The 18758-nt window shown below is 44.9% G+C and overlaps 1 protein-coding gene across 1 annotated transcript in view; it reads left to right on the forward strand.

The window, feature by feature from the left end:
* Positions 1-18758, forward strand: part of LOC147452528 (ASC1-like protein) — a 29226-nt gene that overhangs the window by 9745 nt on the left and 723 nt on the right. The window contains exons 2-4 of the mRNA XM_086518178.1: positions 17934-18163; positions 18250-18405; positions 18535-18720. Of these exons, the coding sequence (XP_086374304.1) occupies positions 17934-18163; positions 18250-18405; positions 18535-18720 (572 nt within the window). The remainder of the gene's footprint in view (positions 1-17933; positions 18164-18249; positions 18406-18534; positions 18721-18758) is intronic.

The raw sequence follows: 18758 nt of genomic DNA on the forward strand, positions 1-18758 counted from the left end.
GGAGGTGGTTGTGCTGCGCTCCATGTAACAAACTGTTGACGTGTTGACTCATTGAAGAACGGAGCTACCGGCAGAGGGACCTAAACCTTGGAAGAAACAGAAGCAACAGAAGAAGAAAGTAGCATATTTTCGCCGGCCTGCTGACGTGGCAAATTGTACGGATTTCCGGATTTCACGTTGAACTGATGACGTGGCAAACTGTACGGATTTTCGCGTTTTGTGCTGACTGTTGACGTGGTAGTTGTATGGAATTCCGGATTTTACACTGGCAGCTTTTGAGCATTGCTTTTGGACCAAAAGCTTTTGAGTTTGAAGGCTTTTCATGTAAATTGCTTTTCATAGGCCAAGGGCCTTTAAATATGTGCTAAGGGCTCATTCTTTGGCATGCTTCCTGGAGAAGGTGTAGAGTCTGGAGTACTGGCTTGTACTTTATTGATGCAATATAAAGAAATACCGAAAGGGGCGCCAAGGTTTGGGGCCAATACTCTCTGGGGCACTCCGTGTCGCGTGTCGTCTCTCTCTTTCAATTCAGTTGTTATTGAAGTGCTAAAAGTCTGTTCAATCTGTTCTTTTCTATTGGCACGTGGTGCCCGTCTTCCTTGTCAGCGTGAAGCAAAGATCTGTGCAAGCATGTTAGTAGTAAGAGATGCGAGAGTTTATGAATATAAACCTAAGAAGGATAGATGCACTCACTTGATGGTTTGCACTCTTTTCTTGATTCCTCTCGAGCCAACTTTCAAGTCCTCGATGTCTCTTAGTTTTCTTTCTCTTTGGTGAAGACCTAGCGCTGTTTTTTTTCTCTTAGTTGTTGTGTAAGCTCCTTGATGGTCTCCTTGTTGCCTTCAACCTGTTGAGCACATTGCACGACTTTTTGGTGTAAGCGGACATTCTCGCTGTATACAATATCTCTCTCGTGTTGCAGAACGTCATTTCTTGCAGTCAATTGCTTAGTGTAGCCATACAAGCCATGGTGGCTATCCCCGACATAGTTCACTAAGAATGTAATATCCTTAAAAGGTGGAGTGGAGTTTGTGACGGGATGCTTTGGATATATTCTGCCATCCAGCCAAGGTCCACGTTTTTCATGCGCTGTGATCTTAAGTTCTCCTTCGAAGTTTCAGAAAGTGTCCGCTGTTTGTTTTTCTTGCAGAGGGGTTCATACTTTCGTGAGAGCTCTATGTGCATGTGTTATACATCTCTCCTATTCCTCATAGAAGTTTTTCGTGGAGAAGCTACAAGTGTAGACTGAGACATGACTGATTGAAACTGTGTTCAAAAGGAGGTGGGGATGATAGAAGAATGGCAGTTTGAATATCGCGCGCACTTGAGAGAACGCAGGAGGGAATGGGGGGGACGAAGGAGATGAGGAAACAGAGCTTAGTTTTCAAAAATGCAGAAGATTGAGATATTCGGCATTGAATTCAGTAGCCGCCGCGCATAGTGAAGTGTTATCATGACTGGAATACTTTTTGGGTTTTTTAATAAACGTACCTTGCATGAGTAAGATATCCAGATTTTGGAAAACATGCATGAAAAGGGGTTAAAATGAATTTTCTATTATCTTTCTTTACGTTGACATGGCATTTCTTACAAGGCCCAAATTTGAGTCCAAACTTTTCCTAATGAGCGAGTTTGCACAGGAGGGGAGTCACTCCGCTCCTTTATCAACGGATTACCCCGATTTTGAATAGAGTTAGTGATGTCTCTTTGGGTTTCAGGGATACTGATGGGCTGACAATATTCTGCTGTATGACTTTATGAACTGGAATTCCTGAAAATGAAAATGAAAATGATTGATTTGTACTTGACTTGTTTGAGTGCTGGAACTGAAAGACGGAATGACCGCATCTCATAAATCTTTATAGACATGATTGCAATAAGGATTAGTTAATCGGGTATCTGTGAGGTCTCGACTGGATCTAGATGTGATTACTAAATGCGTTGCCGATTAATCATGGTCTGAGATTTGGAATGAATTTCTATGTGATTTGTCATGTGATGTCCTGGGGTGTCAAGTGATGTCCTGTGATGTGACTGTCGATTTATACAAGTGCTAGATGTGTCGTGTCTAGTTCGTCAGTACTAACAGTTAGTGTCTACTAAGATGGTTTATGGCCTCTATCTGTTTTATAGGTGTAATCGAGGGCGATTACAATTCTTTCAAGAGGGGGGTATGTCACAAACTGGTGACGTGGCTGGCCCCTGAAATGCGCCGACGGGCTGAGGTGGCAGTAGGTTCGAAAATCACGCCGCAAAACGCGTTGATAGGCTGACGTGGCAGGCAGTACGAATTTTCGCTATTTCCACTGACATGTTGACGTGGCAGTGTACGGACGCCCGTAGATTACGTTGGCTGATTTTTGGCAGCTTTTGGACTACAGTTGCTTTTGAGTTTAAGAGCTTTTGAGTTTGAGATTTTGGGGCTCTGCTTTTGGGCATCCCTTGTAACAATAAATAAGTTTGTTGGGGCCTCATTACTCAGAGCATTTGGACGCAGAGTCTGAGTGAGAGTCCCCGCAAGCTCCCTTGTACTTTGCACCAAGATTAATATAAAAAGAAATACGGAAAGGGGCGCCAGTCTTTGGGGCCAATACCTCTGGGCACCGAGCTACGCCAGGCCGTGCTGTCTTTTGTGAATTGTTTTAAAGTGAATCTCTGTTGTGCAATCCGTCCACCACACACGACAAGTAAATCATTAAAATGATTTATTAATACGTTAGGTCAAGGGGTGTCAGTTTGTGTGAAACTATCGCACATTTGCCCACCCTGGAGCGCGGGGAATGGCTTGTTGGATTCCTTTAACCTAGAACTACATGCACGTCATACCAGATGTCCACTGTAGTGTATTAACATGTGTCAAAATGCGTGTACAAACCATTTATGCAAGAGGGTTCCAAAACTGGAAAAGCTAATCTAATGGACTTGTCCGGATATGCAACTTTTGCGAACAGGCTCACAAAATTGTTGGTACTAATCCTCCTAGGATTCTAGACACAGGATCCTATCTATTAAGAAGGGAAAAACTGGCTTTGGAAGTCAATGAAGCATGTCCACATGGCACATAGAGCCATGTGTACGTGACATCCCCTCCTGCTTAAGGTGAGGTACAGGTACTGATTTGCATGGCCTCCTTGTATGATGCTAGCAAATCTGGGTAGCCAGTGAAAAGTTCCTCGTCTACCCAAGTCGCTTCTTGGGTTCTTGGATCCTTGAACTTCAGGAAGTATTGCCTTGCTTGCTTCTTTTTTCTGTGCTTGAATCGATGCAAAAGGATCTGTTCCGGTTAAATAACTTCGGCTTCATCAATTATCTCCGGTTGTTCCTCAATGGCGACACTCCTTGGAGGTTCACCCTGAAATAATTTAAGCCAAGAAACATAGAAAACATTATGGATTGTCCAAGAATGTGGCAAACGCAATTGCATGGAATTATCATCTACCTTTTTGACGGTCAGAAACTGACCATACATATGAAAAACGAGTTTAGGACACCTCTTACCAACTTGCTTGAGCATTGCTTCATGGTCCTTAAAAACACCCCGTCACCCTCCTTGAATGAGACATCTTGCCGATGCTTATTAGCATGCTCAAAATAGGACTCTTGAGCCTTGCTAAGCCGAAGCTTAACACTCTCGAGTACCTCCACATAGGTTTGACTAACGCAATTAGCATCATTAAATTTGGAAATTGACCTAGTCAACAAAGATAGCTTAGATGGGAGGAGCCATGCTATGGATTCCCAAACAAGTGTCAAAGGTGGCATCAGAAGATGCAATGAAGACAAGAACTTGCTCACAATCTGGTGGACACCTCGACTTTGATCTAGAGCACCTGCAATGCCACATACATGATTAAGGCACATGTGGAGAAGAGAGATCACTGAGGTAGAAAGAGACAGGACATCTGAGAATGAGAGAGAGAGAGAGAGAGAGAGAGAGAGAGAGAGAGAGAGAGAGAGAGAGAGAGAGAGAGAGAGAGATTGATTTAGGAAAGTCTCCATGCTAATAACAAGCTGCTTATACAAGTGACCAAGGGTGGTCTGGCATAGATCTGTCATGCCCTAATGCATAGACTCGAGGTACACACAACTGCGGTTGCTACCGACATTGCCAACTGCTCCTGCACACGAGATTACTGACACGGTCTCCACATGGGCTGCCCTAGCCTCTTGATAAATTGAGGCTCTGGTGGGATCTCCTCCTAGCAAGAGAACTGCCCTGGAGGGAGATGGACATGCCTCATGGAAAGGGTGCCATCTATAGAGCATAGTACATCTCCAGTCCGCTGCCTGCACCCCGTATGTGATGCTTTGCATTATGATGATCACTGTCTCCATGGGGTGCTTTGAGAAAAAAACGCAAGGAGAAATACCCCTACTGCCCATCATCTGCCTGGCAGTGCTGCCATACTGTTGGGGATGAAACAGGCTAGGGCTGAATGGGAGAATGCCAGGGCTAGGCTACGCTAATTTGCAGCCTCTACCCACCGCCCCTCTTAGGGTTGCCCCCTATCTGACCATACTATACTCCCATAAGCTTGCAGGAGCCTAATGGCCATGGAACCAAGCAAAAACCCAAGGCTAAGCATGGCTAAATATACATACAGACATGAGTAAGCAACCTCACATTGGACAGGCACAATCACCAAACAACCCTCACCGATTGGACGAATCCAGAGAGATGCTTGAACTCTAACACCCCCTCTTAGTTCCTGAAAAGGAAGATGGACCAGGAAGCTGAAGAGAGTAACCTGCAACTGTAAAGAGAGAGGTTTTGTGGACGAGGATATCTACTACAGAATTCCAAGGTCGAATAGTATTTAACCACTATACCATTCAACCACTACCCCCGAAAGATGTCCGAGAAGTAAAATGCTATCCGCTGAATGTAAATCAATCTCTAACAAAAATCTTCTCAACTCAACGGACTCACAAGTCGCACAACCAGCATTTGTAGCGGGTATTGATGTTGACCGCTCCAAGAGAATGCATCAAAACTGAGGGTAAAGGCATTAAACTACTGGTATTTGGATCATTTCTCAACTCTAAAGTGGTCCATCCTCGAGGAAAGAGTTGGAAACCTGCACCTTTGGTCACATACCGCATGATAGAATCTCCAAGTTGCTACAGGAAGCCAAAGAATGGGACAACTAAAGCTACCGAGAAATCAACCGGTCGATGACGAAGAACCAAAGAACTACACCAACCACCATATACAATGATGAACTGCAAATTGTATCTGAAGGAACTTCATCGAGACTGAGAGTGAAATTTGGTATTGATCTTCATTTGTCTGGAACACCACCAGAGAGAATATTACCCCACTCTAAGAGTGAATTGGGAATAAACATTCAACAGAAACGAACACACATCAATACCGAGACTGAAGCTAATATGGCAAGATGAAGAGACTTTGCACCCAAGCTCTGTAAGAGAAGAACAAGGTGCTATAGAAAGCCACCAAATAGACTGTCAATCGTATCCGCTACACATGGAACGAGTGAAACTATAAGGAAGTAGTCTTGGAAATTGACTCCCAAGCTGGTGCCACGTCCCCCTATGAAGGGTGAACACCTGAACCATGGATAATTGTCATAACTTTTCAATAGTCTCCATGTGTAGGACTGGATAACCCGAGGTAGGTGAATCCGAAAGAAAATATACGTCTGGAACTTGGAACCAAATCTGGGAGAATCGAGAAGACTGTCTCCCCATCATTAAGACGCTCAAGCTAACTGTAACTGGTTCCTAGTCCAAGAAGGACCACTATCCACTTGTAGGAAGCAACATGCCACTCTAAGGATAAGGGAAGTAGGTGTGTCCTTAATGGTACATTCTTCGGGGATCAATCTGGAAGAAAAAACACAGGAACTACTGCTCAGATGCATTGGGAAGAGCAATTGTCAAACCACAAATCCAAAAGATGAAGCAACTACCAAAGTGGCTTAAGAAAAACATCCGCCAAGGTACTAACTGCACTGTGGGCTAAAGCACACTACCAAAGCCGCAAGAAATGGGCAAGGAAACCAAGGATTAGAAGACATCGTGCATGGCACTCCGCTAAATGGAGCATCGGTAGTCGATTGAAGAAAATAACCCGGAAGCCCCTTTGAAAGAGAAGTATCCTCAAAAGTAGTCTCTGAGGTAACAACTAACTCAACTCCATGTCGGAACAGAGCAACACTGTCATTGAAAGCTCCAGAGCTAAAGCCGAGAACTTGTCACAAAGTGATGAGGTGGCGGATAGCAGAAACCCTAATTTCTACCAGAAACCCTAATTTTCGAAAATCGCAGAGGCTAGAAAAAATAAAATAAAATGATGAGCGACGCGAATTTCGCTTTTGAAGAGAATGCTTCTTTTCAAAAAAAAAAAAAAGAGAACTTGAGAGAGAAGAGCTCTTATGCTTTTTATTTTAAAAGCTTTGGGGCTCTGCTTTTGGGCATCCCTTGTACCTTTAAATATGTAGAGAGGGCTTCACTTCTCAGAGCATCTGGACGCAGAGTCTGAGAGTGAAACCCTAGCCACACTCTTGTACTTTGATGTGATTAATATAAAAAGAAATACGAAAAGGGGCGCTAGTCTTTGGGGCCAATATCTCTAGGCACAGAACTCCGCCGGGCGAGTGCAAATCTATTGTGATCTGTGAATTGTTTGAAGTGGTTATTTGGTGCTGTCGCGGTTGATTCTTGACTTGGAGTGTCCAACTCTGTTACAGTGGTATCAGAGCACGGCCGATTTCTCTTCTACGGGAAATCCGATCCCCGAAATTTTTTTTCCGCGGCACCTATGGCTTCAGGCAATGATCAGTCGACTCCCTCTGCATCTGGAGATGCGGGCTGGGATCACAACGAAGATTCAGACAGAGAGTTTGGCCCGCCTCGGCCTACTCAGGCAGAGCAAAGAGAGATGGAGCGTCGTCAATTGATTGGCGATGCAACAAAGATGATGCTCAATTTTGCCAAGGACCCGAAGATGGCAAAATATATGAACCAGACCTCTTTGGAAGAGGTACAGACGGAGTGGCAGAGAACCACAACACCACTCCCGAAACCCGCTCTCAAGAAACCTTTCGCCTCCAAGAAATATACGGAGAAGGAACTGGAGAACGTGGTTGATGCACGGATTGCTCAGCTTTTCGACGTGCAAAAGAAAGGCAAAAAGCACGGCAAAAAGCAGAAGAAAGGCACTGACTTCCCGGGATATTTGGGTCGTCGGTCGACATTTGACAAGGCAAAGAAATTTAAGAAGCGCGTCAAGTTTGAAGACCTATCCAGTTCTTCTTCTTCTTCTTCTGGCAGTTCATCTAGCTCTTCAGACTCGAGCGAAGAAGACAGGAAAAGCAAAAAGCGAAGCAAGAAACAACGCTTCGGAAAGGGCAAGAAAAAGGCAAGGAAGTCTAAGTCTCGCCCAGTGAGTGACACTTCTACAGAGGACTCGTCTACGGACAGTGCAGACTTTGACAACGGGAACTTTTATGCGAACAAGAAGAATCTTTACAAAGCCAACCAATATGACTTTCTCGAAGATAAAAGCAAGAAAGTCCGAGAGTTTAAGGAAGGTGGCCAAGCAGTTAAGTTTGATACTTTTTCGGGATACTCCGATGCTTCGAAGGCTTTGTCTTTTATACAGCAGTTTGACATCGCTTTCGCGGGAGGACGCTATTCAGAGCACTCCAAGATTCGAAGAGCTGCCTCTTATTTTAAGGGGAATGCTCGCACTTGATGGTCCACGCTTCTATTAAGCAAGACTGTGCCAGTTACATGGCTGAAATTCAAGAGGCTTTTTATTTCTTCTTGGTTGACTCAAGAGTTTGAGTGAGATATACAAGCTGCTTGGAACCATCTCCGGATGACCAAGAGCGATACAGTGAATTCTTACTGTGAAAGATTCTGGAACTCTTTTTTACCTGGCTCTTCATTCAAGAAGATCTCGTTCAGAGAACAGATTGAGCGGTTTACATTGGGTCTACCTACAGAGATCCAAGACCACTGCTTGGAACAGAAGTCATCTTCTATTCAGGAGTTGACGAGTCATGCAAAGCGGGGCTTTGCAATTCACTCTGGTAGTCTGACCTACCCCACAGATGAGGTCACGACACAACGAACCGGACAGACTTCTGGGAATGAAAGTAGAAAAAGAAAGAGCAACCCAGAGAAAAAGGATGCACGACCCAGACTTACTCCTCAAGAGCGGACTCGCTACATCAGGGAGGGGAAGTGCTTTGGATGTGGGGAAACTGGACATATCTCCGTGAAGTGCCCTAAAAAGGCACATAAAGAACAGAATGACAAGGATGACGAAAGGCTTGAGAGTTCGAGAGCAGCTGAGGACCGTGTACGAAAAGGCAAGATGAAAACAGGACTGGTTCCAGATTGTGTGGGTACTGATTCCGACACCATGGATGAGAGTACATAACTTTGCCGAGCTTGGGGCAAAGTGAAAGATCAAGAGGCCCTGATTTTCTTTGATGGAGGAGCCAAGGCCAACTTCATTTCACTGGAATTGGCGGCGCGGATCGAGATTACTCCCGATCGGATGGGACCACTTGCAGAGGCAGTTCTAGCGGCACCAGGCAGAGACGTAGCCATTACACCCGTCATTGGCAAACTTCGGTTGCATTGTCAGGGGTATTTGGGGCATGAGGACTTCTTCATAATGCCTTTGGAGGGTTGTGATGTTCTCTTAGGGATTCCCTGGTACCACAAGAACAACGCCGTGGTCGATTATCGGGCGAGAAAAGCGACTTTGACTACAGAAAAGGGTAGAACAATTGTACTTAAACTGAAGGGCGAGTCTGTCCCTATTGTATCGGCTTCGGCCATTTCAAAATTAATGAAATCCAGTCTGTTTGTTTACTCGATCTTTATGAAAGAGTTGAGTGATAATGATAGGACAATTATGTCTAAACTTGATAAAGAACGCCAAGATTTTCTACACTCACACCGATTGCTTCTCAGAAGGCCTGCCAGGAGAGTTACCACCTGCTTGTCCTGAAGATCATACCATTGATCTGATACCTGGTAGTACACCACCGAACCGGCCACCCTACCGTGTGAGCAGAGCACAGAATGAAGAGATTATGAACCAAGTGAAAGACCTCTTGGAAAAGGGTCTTGTCCAGCCAGTACTTCACCGTATTGCTCTCCAGTGTTGTTGGTTTTGAAGAAAGACGGATCTTGGAGAATGTGCATCGATTATAGAGCTCTCAACAAAATCACCATCAAGAACAGATTTCCGATTCCTAGGATCGATGATATACTTGACAGGTTACAGGGATCCTCGTGCTTTAGTAGGATTGACTTGAAGAGTGGATATCATCAGATCAGGATAGCGTCGGGAGACGTCTACAAGACAACTTTTCGGACGACTTTTGGGTTATTTGAGTTTTTGGTGATGCCTTTTGGCTTAACCAATGCTCCTGCGACATTTAACCGGATGATGGATAGGATTTTTCGAGAGTACAGGCTATTTGTTGACACTTTCTTTGACGACATCATTGTTTTCTCCAAGAATGAGGCAGAACACAGAGATCATCTACTTCAGGTCTTTCAGGCATTACGAGATCACAAGTTAGTGATTAATGCAAAGAAAAGTGAATTTTTCCTATCAGAGATACACTTTTTGGGACACATTGTGTCAGCAGCAGGAGTGCAAATGGATCCGGCCAAGATAGAGACTATCCGTGATTGGCCCGACTTGAAGAATGTCCATGAAGTTAGAAGCTTCTTGGGACTGTGTTCGTACTACAGGCGGTTCATACGAAAGTTTGCAGAGGTTGCTTCCACTTTGCATATCTTGACACAGAAAGGAGTACCTTTTTCGTGGGGACCCACAGAGGTGACCGCCTTTCAGACATTGAAAGAGAAATTGACTACTGGACCTATTTTGACTTTGCCGGACTTGCAGAAGTCATTCGAAGTATATTGTGATGCTTGTGGTCGTAGTCTGGGTGCGGTCTTGATGCAAGAAGGCCATGTCATAGCTTACGAGAGCCATTTGTTCTCTAGGCCGGACATGACAGCACAGATTTATGAGAAAGAGCTTTTGGCGGTTATCCATGCTCTTACTCAGTGGCGGCATTACCTACTCGGAGCGGATTTCACTGTCTTTACAGACCATGAGAGTTTGCGCTACTTCTTGTCACAGAAGCAGCTTTCGGAAAAGCAGATGCGGTGGGCGAACATCTTGTCACAGTTCCACTTCCAGGTTGTCCATGTGCAGGGACAAAAGAATGTGGTGGCAGATGCTTTGTCTCGGAAACCGTTGGTTCTGGCTATTTCCGCGATTCATCATAGGATCTTCGAGGATATGGTCGATCAGTATGCCACAGATACAGATTTTGCAGATATTTTCACACGGCTACGGGATGGGGAGACAGTAGCTGGATACTCCCTTCGAGAAGGCTACTTGATGAAAAAGACTATGTTGTGCGTTACACAGCCGTTGAGGGAGAAGGTTATGATTGAATGCCACTGTCCACCTTTTCGGGTCACCGCGGCATTGCTACCACCATGAAAGGGGTAGAGAGATATTTCTTTTGGCCGAGACTCAAGAAAGATGTGGAAGAGTTTGTGCACAGTTGCTTGGTATGCCAGAAGGTCAAGTTTGACAGGCATAAAGCACAGGGATTGTTACAGTCTTTACCCATACCCACCCGCCCCTCGGAAAGTATAGCGATGGATTTCATTTTTGATCTCCCGAGAACACAGAGTGGTCACGATGGTATCTGGACTGTTATTGACAGATTTAACAAACAGACTCATTTCATTCCAGTGAAGAAAACAGTCAAGCCGGATTACTTAGCAAGACTGTTTGTGGCCCAGATTTTCAGGTTACATGGCATGCCCGAGACAATTGTTTCCGACAGAGACCCCAGATTTACGAGTTTGTTTTGGAAGGCAATTAGGGAGAACATTGGTACGCTGTTGCAGTTCTCGTCATCGTTCCACCCGCAGATTGACGGGCAATCCGAGATTGCCAATTCAGTGGTTCTAGATTTACTGAAGTCTTGTATCTCGGATCAGAAGACTCAATGGGAAAAGAACTTACCTTTGGTGGAATTTGCCTACAATAACACGATACACTCTTCGACGGGGAAGACGCCATGTGAGATTGTTGAGAGTGTTGCGAAGGTTCCATCCTTCCTGAGCACGAAAGATTAGATATTTGAAGCAGATGAATATTCGCGAGACTTTGTAGGAGTCTCAAGAACGACAGAAAAAGGCATCGGATCGCCATCGTCGCGACTTGAAATTGAAGGAGGATGATTGGGTGCTCTTACGTTTTGAGAAGGCACGCCTACAAAAGAAAAAGGGAAAGGAGAGGGTTTTTCCAAAGCTTAGTATGCGATTCTACAGACCTTACTAGATCACTGACAAGATAAATGATGTCTCCTTGCGATTGAAACTGCCAGATACTTGGAGGATTCACAATGCATTGCATGTGAGTCTCTTGAAACCTGTAAGGGTGATGTGCCTGATGATGGGGAGCCTGATGAGCAACCGGAAGTGGAAGAAAACGAGGAGGACCTAGATGTGATTGCTAGCTACATTACCGATAAATCATGGTCTAAGATCCGAATGAAATGTTGAATGTCATGTGATGTCCTGTGATGTCTGGTAATGTCCCGTGATGTCGTGTGATGTGACTGTCGATTTTGTACAGATGTGTGTTCCTAGTACGTAGGTACTAACAGTCAGTGTCTGCTAAGACGGTTTATGGCTTTTGTTGGTTTTGCAGGCGTAATCGCGGTCGATTACAGTGCTTTCAAGAGGGGGGTATGTCACAAAGTGATGACGTGGCGGATAGCAAAAACCCTAATTTCTGCTAGAAACCCTAAAATTCCTGCAAACCCTTATTTCTGCCAAAAACCCTAATTTCCGGAAATCGCAGAGGCTGAAATTTTTTTTTAAAAAAATGATGAGCGACGCGAATTTCGCTTTTGAAGAGAGTGCTTTTTTTTAACAAAAAAAAAAAGAGAACTTGAGAGAGAAGAGCTTTTGAGCTCTTATGCTTTTTATTTTAAAAGCTTTGGGGCTCTGCTTTTTGGCATCCCTTGTACCTTTAAATATGTGGAGAGGGCTTCACTTCTCAGAGCATCTGGACGTAGAGTCTGAGAGTGAAACCCTAGCCACACTCTTGTACTTTGATCTAATTAATATAAAAAGAAATACCGCAAGGGGCGCCAGTCTTTGGGGCCAATATCTCTAGGCACGGAACTCCGCCGGGCCAGTGCAAATCTATTGTGATCTGTGAATTGTTTGAAGTGGTTATTTGGTGCTGTCGCGGTTGATTCTTGACTTGGAGTGTCCAAGTCTGTTACAGAACTCCCCCCAAGATAGGAAGCCCCCTTCCTGCTCAATCATGGAAAAGAGAACAAGTACCACCAAACTGAAATCTGTGACAACCTGGTGTCAAACTGCTTCCTCTGTAACTGAATAGTAAAACTTGAATCACTAAGAACTCAACACTCAAAGAGAATCACACCGTCGCTAAACTTGAAGTGCTAAAAATAGGAAGACCTGGAAGGTCGTCCTCTGAGGATTATGTTTTCCAAAGAAGCTGTCAGGGTCCAAAAAGAACCTAGCTACTCAAGCAAACTCCCTGAGATCAAACCAAATTTTTGCCACTCTAGGTCTACCGAGATGAAACCTGTAGGTACAATCCACTACAATATGTCAAACTACACATAGACTCGAAAGAGCACATATATTCCCACTATTGTAATTTGCTTCCTTAAAGTCTTACCAAAACTATCCTTTTCCACTTGTGCTGAAGAGAACATACCCACAAGTGAAGTGTGCAATCAATATCCAATGTACAACAGGATATTAATACTCAAAGGAAGAGTAAAGGAACCGCCTGAGGAAACTGCAACATGCGCATGAAGATCGTTGGGGCTGATCTGTAACATGCGAGAAAGCTGGGCAAAAAACCGTGAGAAAAGAACCTACTATACTTGCTAGCTGTGGCCAGATCTGCGTCCGAAGGGCTACCCCCAAGGTTGGAGCTTTCCAAAGGAATGTATGGAAGAAGCATTCAATTGTTGCCGAGTTCAAGAGTAGAAAATGGATGTCCCACTAACTGTCGACACTACATGCAAACCTGTCATCCAAAGGATCTTGACACATCTGTTGTCGAACATCAAGAAAACCGCCCATAAAAGGTTGCAAACCTGTCCCATAAGTGGTGCTGGCAAGCTCACAAGAGATCGTAAACCTGTTGTTGCTAAATGGACTTTTTTTTTTAGTAATTTCTTTTTATTGAAATTAGAATATTTAAATATGTGCACTTGAACCGTAAGGTTAGGAACTGTAGATCTACTGGAATTATTAAAAGCCATCAGGAACGGAAAACTCTGATGCGTCATATGATGGGTGACATTAAGCATCGTGAAGGGGTTGTACCGCTAGTTTGGTAGGAGAGATCGGGGAACGGATATTCCCGATGCGTCATACGATGGGTGACGGGAGCATCGGAAAGGGAATATTCTGTGGGTCTGGCAGGAAAGCTGAACTGGAAAGAGGAATACGCGTAAAGACACAAGCATATGAATAAAGATGGGTTCTGAGAAGCTTTTCTTAAAAATTGAGTATTTTAACGTATTTTTTAGGAAGAGCCGACGCTTTCCTACGAGGAATATATGTCTGCATTGCATTTGTGCATGTGGTTGCATCCAGGGACGCTTGGAAAGTGTTGTGAAAGCATTGTTTTTAACTTATAAGGTTTTTTTGAGTTTTCATACCATTTTTAAAATATGTCTGCGGCCCACTTAATAAGTGGGTAGCCACCTGAAAATAAAGCAGCAAAAACCAACCAGCGCTTTCTCTCTCCCTCTTTCTGGCAGAAAAGCAAAAAAATAAAAACAAAAAAAAAAGCCAGCGATCTCTACGCGGGCAGCCTGTGCTCAGCTATTCCTGCCGTAGGCAGGGAGCTGTAAAAGCATCACACGCCCTCTCTCAGAGGAGGAGTTGCTAGCGCCAGCAAGAGGAGACTCTGCCGCTAGAAGACACAAGAGATCGCGAGACTACGAAGCACGGAGGTCGCTTTTTCCGCACAAAGAGCGATAGGTATCAATTGTGGATTCGCCATACAAATTGTTGTCACGTGTTTGTGTGTGTTTGCAGGTGCTTCATCGCGAAGGAGAAGCGGGAAGGCCTCGGCCTACGCTTTGGAATTTTGGGAACGGGATTCGGAAATTGTTTATGGAGCCTTGACTCCGAGTACGGTTGGAAAAAGGATTGAGAGCTTGTCTCTCGGATCTCCCTCACGGGAAGGAACGACCATAGAGTCTAAGAATAGAATGAAGGGGTTTTCTCCGGTTCTTGTGCTTGTAAAAAGATTCTCCCTAATAAAGGATTCTCTTTGGGGGGGGGGGGGGGGGGGGGGGGGGGGGGGGACTTACCCATCTTCTGGTCCCAAATATTGTGTCGAACTTCCCCCTCAACTCTGTTTAGTTGAAAGATTATTTATTTTCATCTTGTTGATTATTCGTGTGCGCTCCCGTTTGTGACACCTGTCTCACAACTGGTGCTAACAAGCTCACAAAAGGGCAAAGGAATCACCAAATCTGTAGGGTCACACTACCCCTAAGGAAGGAGAGAACATGGAGATAGGAGAAGTCCACACTTCAACCAAACCTCCTCGAATTGTTGTCGTTGTCGGCTAAGGATCTGGCACCACATGCTCCACCTCTAAACCTCATCCAAGGAGTTGGATACTCAAACAAGAAGTGGTTCTGAAGATAGAAGTATTCCCGTCTACCTGTCAAAGCCAACTCCAACACATGCAGTAAGTTGCTTCATACCGGATGAGGAAGAGACTACTAAAGCGGAATGGGAGCGGGGGCCGGAACGGTAAGCTTAAAATATGCTTAAATTAGGTTGGATTTAATTTATATGTGAGTAGAGAGCCATACACACCCATTAGTCCAAGTAGAATCCTATTTAGGCATGCTTAAAGCCTTGAGGCTTGAGGCCCAAGAGAGAGGAAGAGACTCGAGAGAGAGGGAGAGAGGGAGAGAGGAAGAATGAGGGGAAAAGAGTCGAGAATCAAGAGAGCTCCGAGCTTCAAGCTTGAGCCTTGAGGCCCAAGGGAGGAGAGACTCGAGCGTCTAGAGGGCCCTTGAGGCTTGAGGGAGAGGCTAGAGCATGTGAGAGGTTGAGAGCTTGAGGGAGGGATGAGCTTTCAAAAAGGCAGGGGGGGTTGCTCTCCTATATAATGCCACCCCCCTCCCCCCCCCCCCCGCTCCCCCAAACATTACAAGCGCTGCCCTAAACTACCAAGTTAAAAAAAAAACCGTTCACATTTTCAAATTTTGAATGTGCCGCTCCGTCCGCCCGGCCGTTCCGTGTTCCGACCATTCCGGTAGCTGTTCAGTCGAAACGGAAATGGGAACGGAACGGCATTCGGCCAGCTTGGCTCTGCTGGGAACGCGTTCTAGGAACGGTAGGGGGCCGTTCCGCCGGTTCCCTGTTACTCTAGAAGAAGATCCTACTGCTGTCCAAACAGTTCTCTCTGAAGTTGGAAATGAATAGCTCCCCCTCTGGATCCAACAACCGCATGCTTGGTCCCCTTGCGGGAAGGCACGACAACATGACTCCATCTGGGAAAACGAAAGCAATCTAGCATTGCTACACATCGTGAAACCTCCATTAGGTTCCCCTCGGTGAAGAGAGGTCAGGGTAAACAAGGGTAAAGACGGCGAAGTCATAGATGAGGGTCCATAGCCAAATTTGCCCCAAATTGGAGAAAAAGCAGGAAAAAACAGCAAGCTTCTTCTCTCTCAATCAGGTCCAAAGCGGCACTGGATTAGCCAAATCCGAGCAACCAAGGTGGTCGTGCCACCAAGGGCTATGATACCATGTCAAAGGTGGCAGAGGAAGATGCAATGAAGACAAGAACTGGCTCCCAATCCAGTGGACACCTCGACTCTGATCCAGAACACCTGCAATGCCGCATACATGAACAAGGCACATGTTGAGAAGAGAGATCACTGAGGTAGAAAGAGAGAGAAAATCTGAGAATGAGAGAGAGAGAGAGAGAGAGAGAGAGAGAGAGAGAGAGAGAGAGAGAGAGAGAGAGAGAGAGAGAGAGATTTGGGAAAGGCTCTCCATGCTGATAACAAGCTGCTCATCTCATACAAGTGACCAAGGGTGGTCTGGCATAGATCTGTCATGCCCTAATGCATAGACCCGAGGTACACACAACTGCGATTGCTACTCACACTACCAATTGCTCCTGCACACGAGACCATTGACACGGTCTCCACATGGGCTGACCTAGCCTCCTGAGAAAGCGAGGCTCTGGCGGGATCTTCTCCTAGCAAGAGAACCGATCTGGAGGGAGATAGACATGCCTCATGGCAAGGGTGCCATCTAGAGAGCATAGTACATCTCCACTCCTCTGCGTGCGCCCCGGATGTGGTGCTCTGCATCATGATGATCATTGTCTCCATCAGGGAGCTCTGAGAAAAATGCAAGGAGAAATACCCTTACTGCCCATCATCTGCCTGGCGGTGATGCCCTACTGTTGGGGATAAAAATGCTAGGGCTGAATGGGAAAACGCTGGGGCTGATCTGTAGCAAAACGCTAGGCTGATCTGCAGCCTCTGCCCACTGCCCCTCTTAGGGCTTCCCCCTAGGAGCGGCGGGCACCCTACACCCAAGGGCCTCTAACCACACTATACTCCCCCAGTGCCCCTGCCCTCACTTCTATACTCCCATAAGTCCTGGTCGGTAAGCTGTCCACCAGCAACGACTAGAGAAAAATAGGGGATAGGCAGGAAAAAATGCACGAGTGGCCAAGTAGGGCCATGGGAAAAATACCGACAAGGTTGGGAAAAATACTCCCAGCTTGTAGGAGCCTAATGCCATGGAACCAAGTCAAAACCCAAGGCTAAACATGGCTAAACATATCCCGACATGAGAAAACAACCTCATATTGGCCGGTCACAGCCAAAAAACAGCCCTCACTACCTAACACCTGTCCCTTGGAGAATCTGGGACCGATTGGACGAATCCAGATAGATGCCCGAACGCTAACAACAAGGAGGTTAGGTACGGCTTGTTAGGTACGAATACGTTACGTGTACTGTTTGTTGCCTTTGGATATGTAAGGAATGCATCGTACCACAAAAATACATAAAAACTCGACTTCTTTCCTTTTGTTGTCAATCAAATAGAAAATTTTGTATAAAAGTATGTACATAGTGCGACCTTTCAATTGAGACTAGAATTGACAATCAAATCGAAGCAAGCTACAATGCACTATTGATAGAGCTAGTCTACGCTTTGTATATTTGGAAAAATGTTATGTTGGATTATTGTTGTACTTGAATTGCAGCAAGCTACAATACACAATTGATAGAGCTAGTCTAGGCTTTGTATACTTGTAAAAATGATATGCTGGACCATTGTTGTACATCCTTGAAGGGTACCATTATGATTGTTCAATCAACGGTCACGAAGGGTCTCAATCAACGCTATCAAGCTAAAACAAAGAATTTTTAAAGGCTGAAGTATGGCTTCACGGCCCCCCTTTTTTCAATAAGATGTGTAAAGAGTATGGATATGTACATTCTGTAGATTGTACGTATCGCTTGATTGGTATGGAAACAAGTGGTTAGATACGTGAATGGGTGCGACCATGTTCCCAAAGAGCAATTGAATTGTTATAATGGATTTTTTAAAGAGGCCACGAAAATCAAATTGCATTTATTGAATGTAAAGTTTAATTCTTGAGCTTAGTGTTTAGTAGTGTATTGTATGTTCCCACAAGAGCGTTGTGCTCTTCAATTGCATGCGGGATGGCATACTCTAGATTGAGAGGACATGCAAGAGGTGCTTAAATTCCTGGATCATGTCGCTTTTGCATTGTTCTTCTGTATGCTCGTTGCTCTATTTAAAGCCTTGGTTTATTCATTCTTTTGTTGCAGAGGCTTGGGCAGAAATTTGTATTGGGTCCTATGCAACATTTAAGTCCAGCTCAACTTGAAGAACGACAAAAAAAGCTTGTTAAGTTCAAAGAGTCTGGATGGAAGTGTGTGTATTATCTGTCAGCAGAGCTTCTGGCTCTGGGAGTGACCTACAATGAAGCTTGGTTTACAGATACTAGAAAATTCTGGATTGGACCAGGAGATCAAGTTTGGCCAGAGCAGAAAGTAAAGTAAGCAATGGTTGTTTTTGCAGCGAAGTGACCTCAACACTCCGTATTAACATAGAGTCTGAAGGTGCATTGAACCACTTTGGCAGGACAAAGCTCAGGATGTTGTACATGTACACAGGTGGTTTCTACACGTATAGTATCTTTGCTTTGATGTTTTGGGAGACCAGGCGATCTGACTTTGGTGTTAGCATGTCCCATCATGTTGCTACCCTTGCTCTTATTGTCTTCTCTTATATGGCCAGGTATGTCCCCACCCTGTTTTCTCTGTTGGTTAGCTTATTATGACATGATTGAGCTTTATGGTGAAATTTCTATGCTATTGCAAATTGTTGATTTTCCTCCAATCGGTTGACTTGGCTCTCTGAATTCAGATTTGCTCGGGTTGGGTCCGTGGTTCTCTCTCTGCACGACGCAAGTGATGTATTTCTGGAAATTGGCAAGATGACAAAATATTGTGGCTCTAACTTGATACCAAGTTTATCGTTCATATGTTTCGCTGTGTCGTGGGTTGTACTGCGGCTTATATATTTCCCTTTTTGGGTCATATGGAGCACAAGGTATGTGTCTGTGGGGAGTAATTGTTTGCGTAACAAGA

Source organism: Adiantum capillus-veneris, chromosome 8 (assembly GCF_014529385.1).
Source record: "Adiantum capillus-veneris isolate H3 chromosome 8, ASM1452938v2, whole genome shotgun sequence".
Taxonomy (NCBI): Eukaryota; Viridiplantae; Streptophyta; class Polypodiopsida; order Polypodiales; family Pteridaceae; genus Adiantum; species Adiantum capillus-veneris.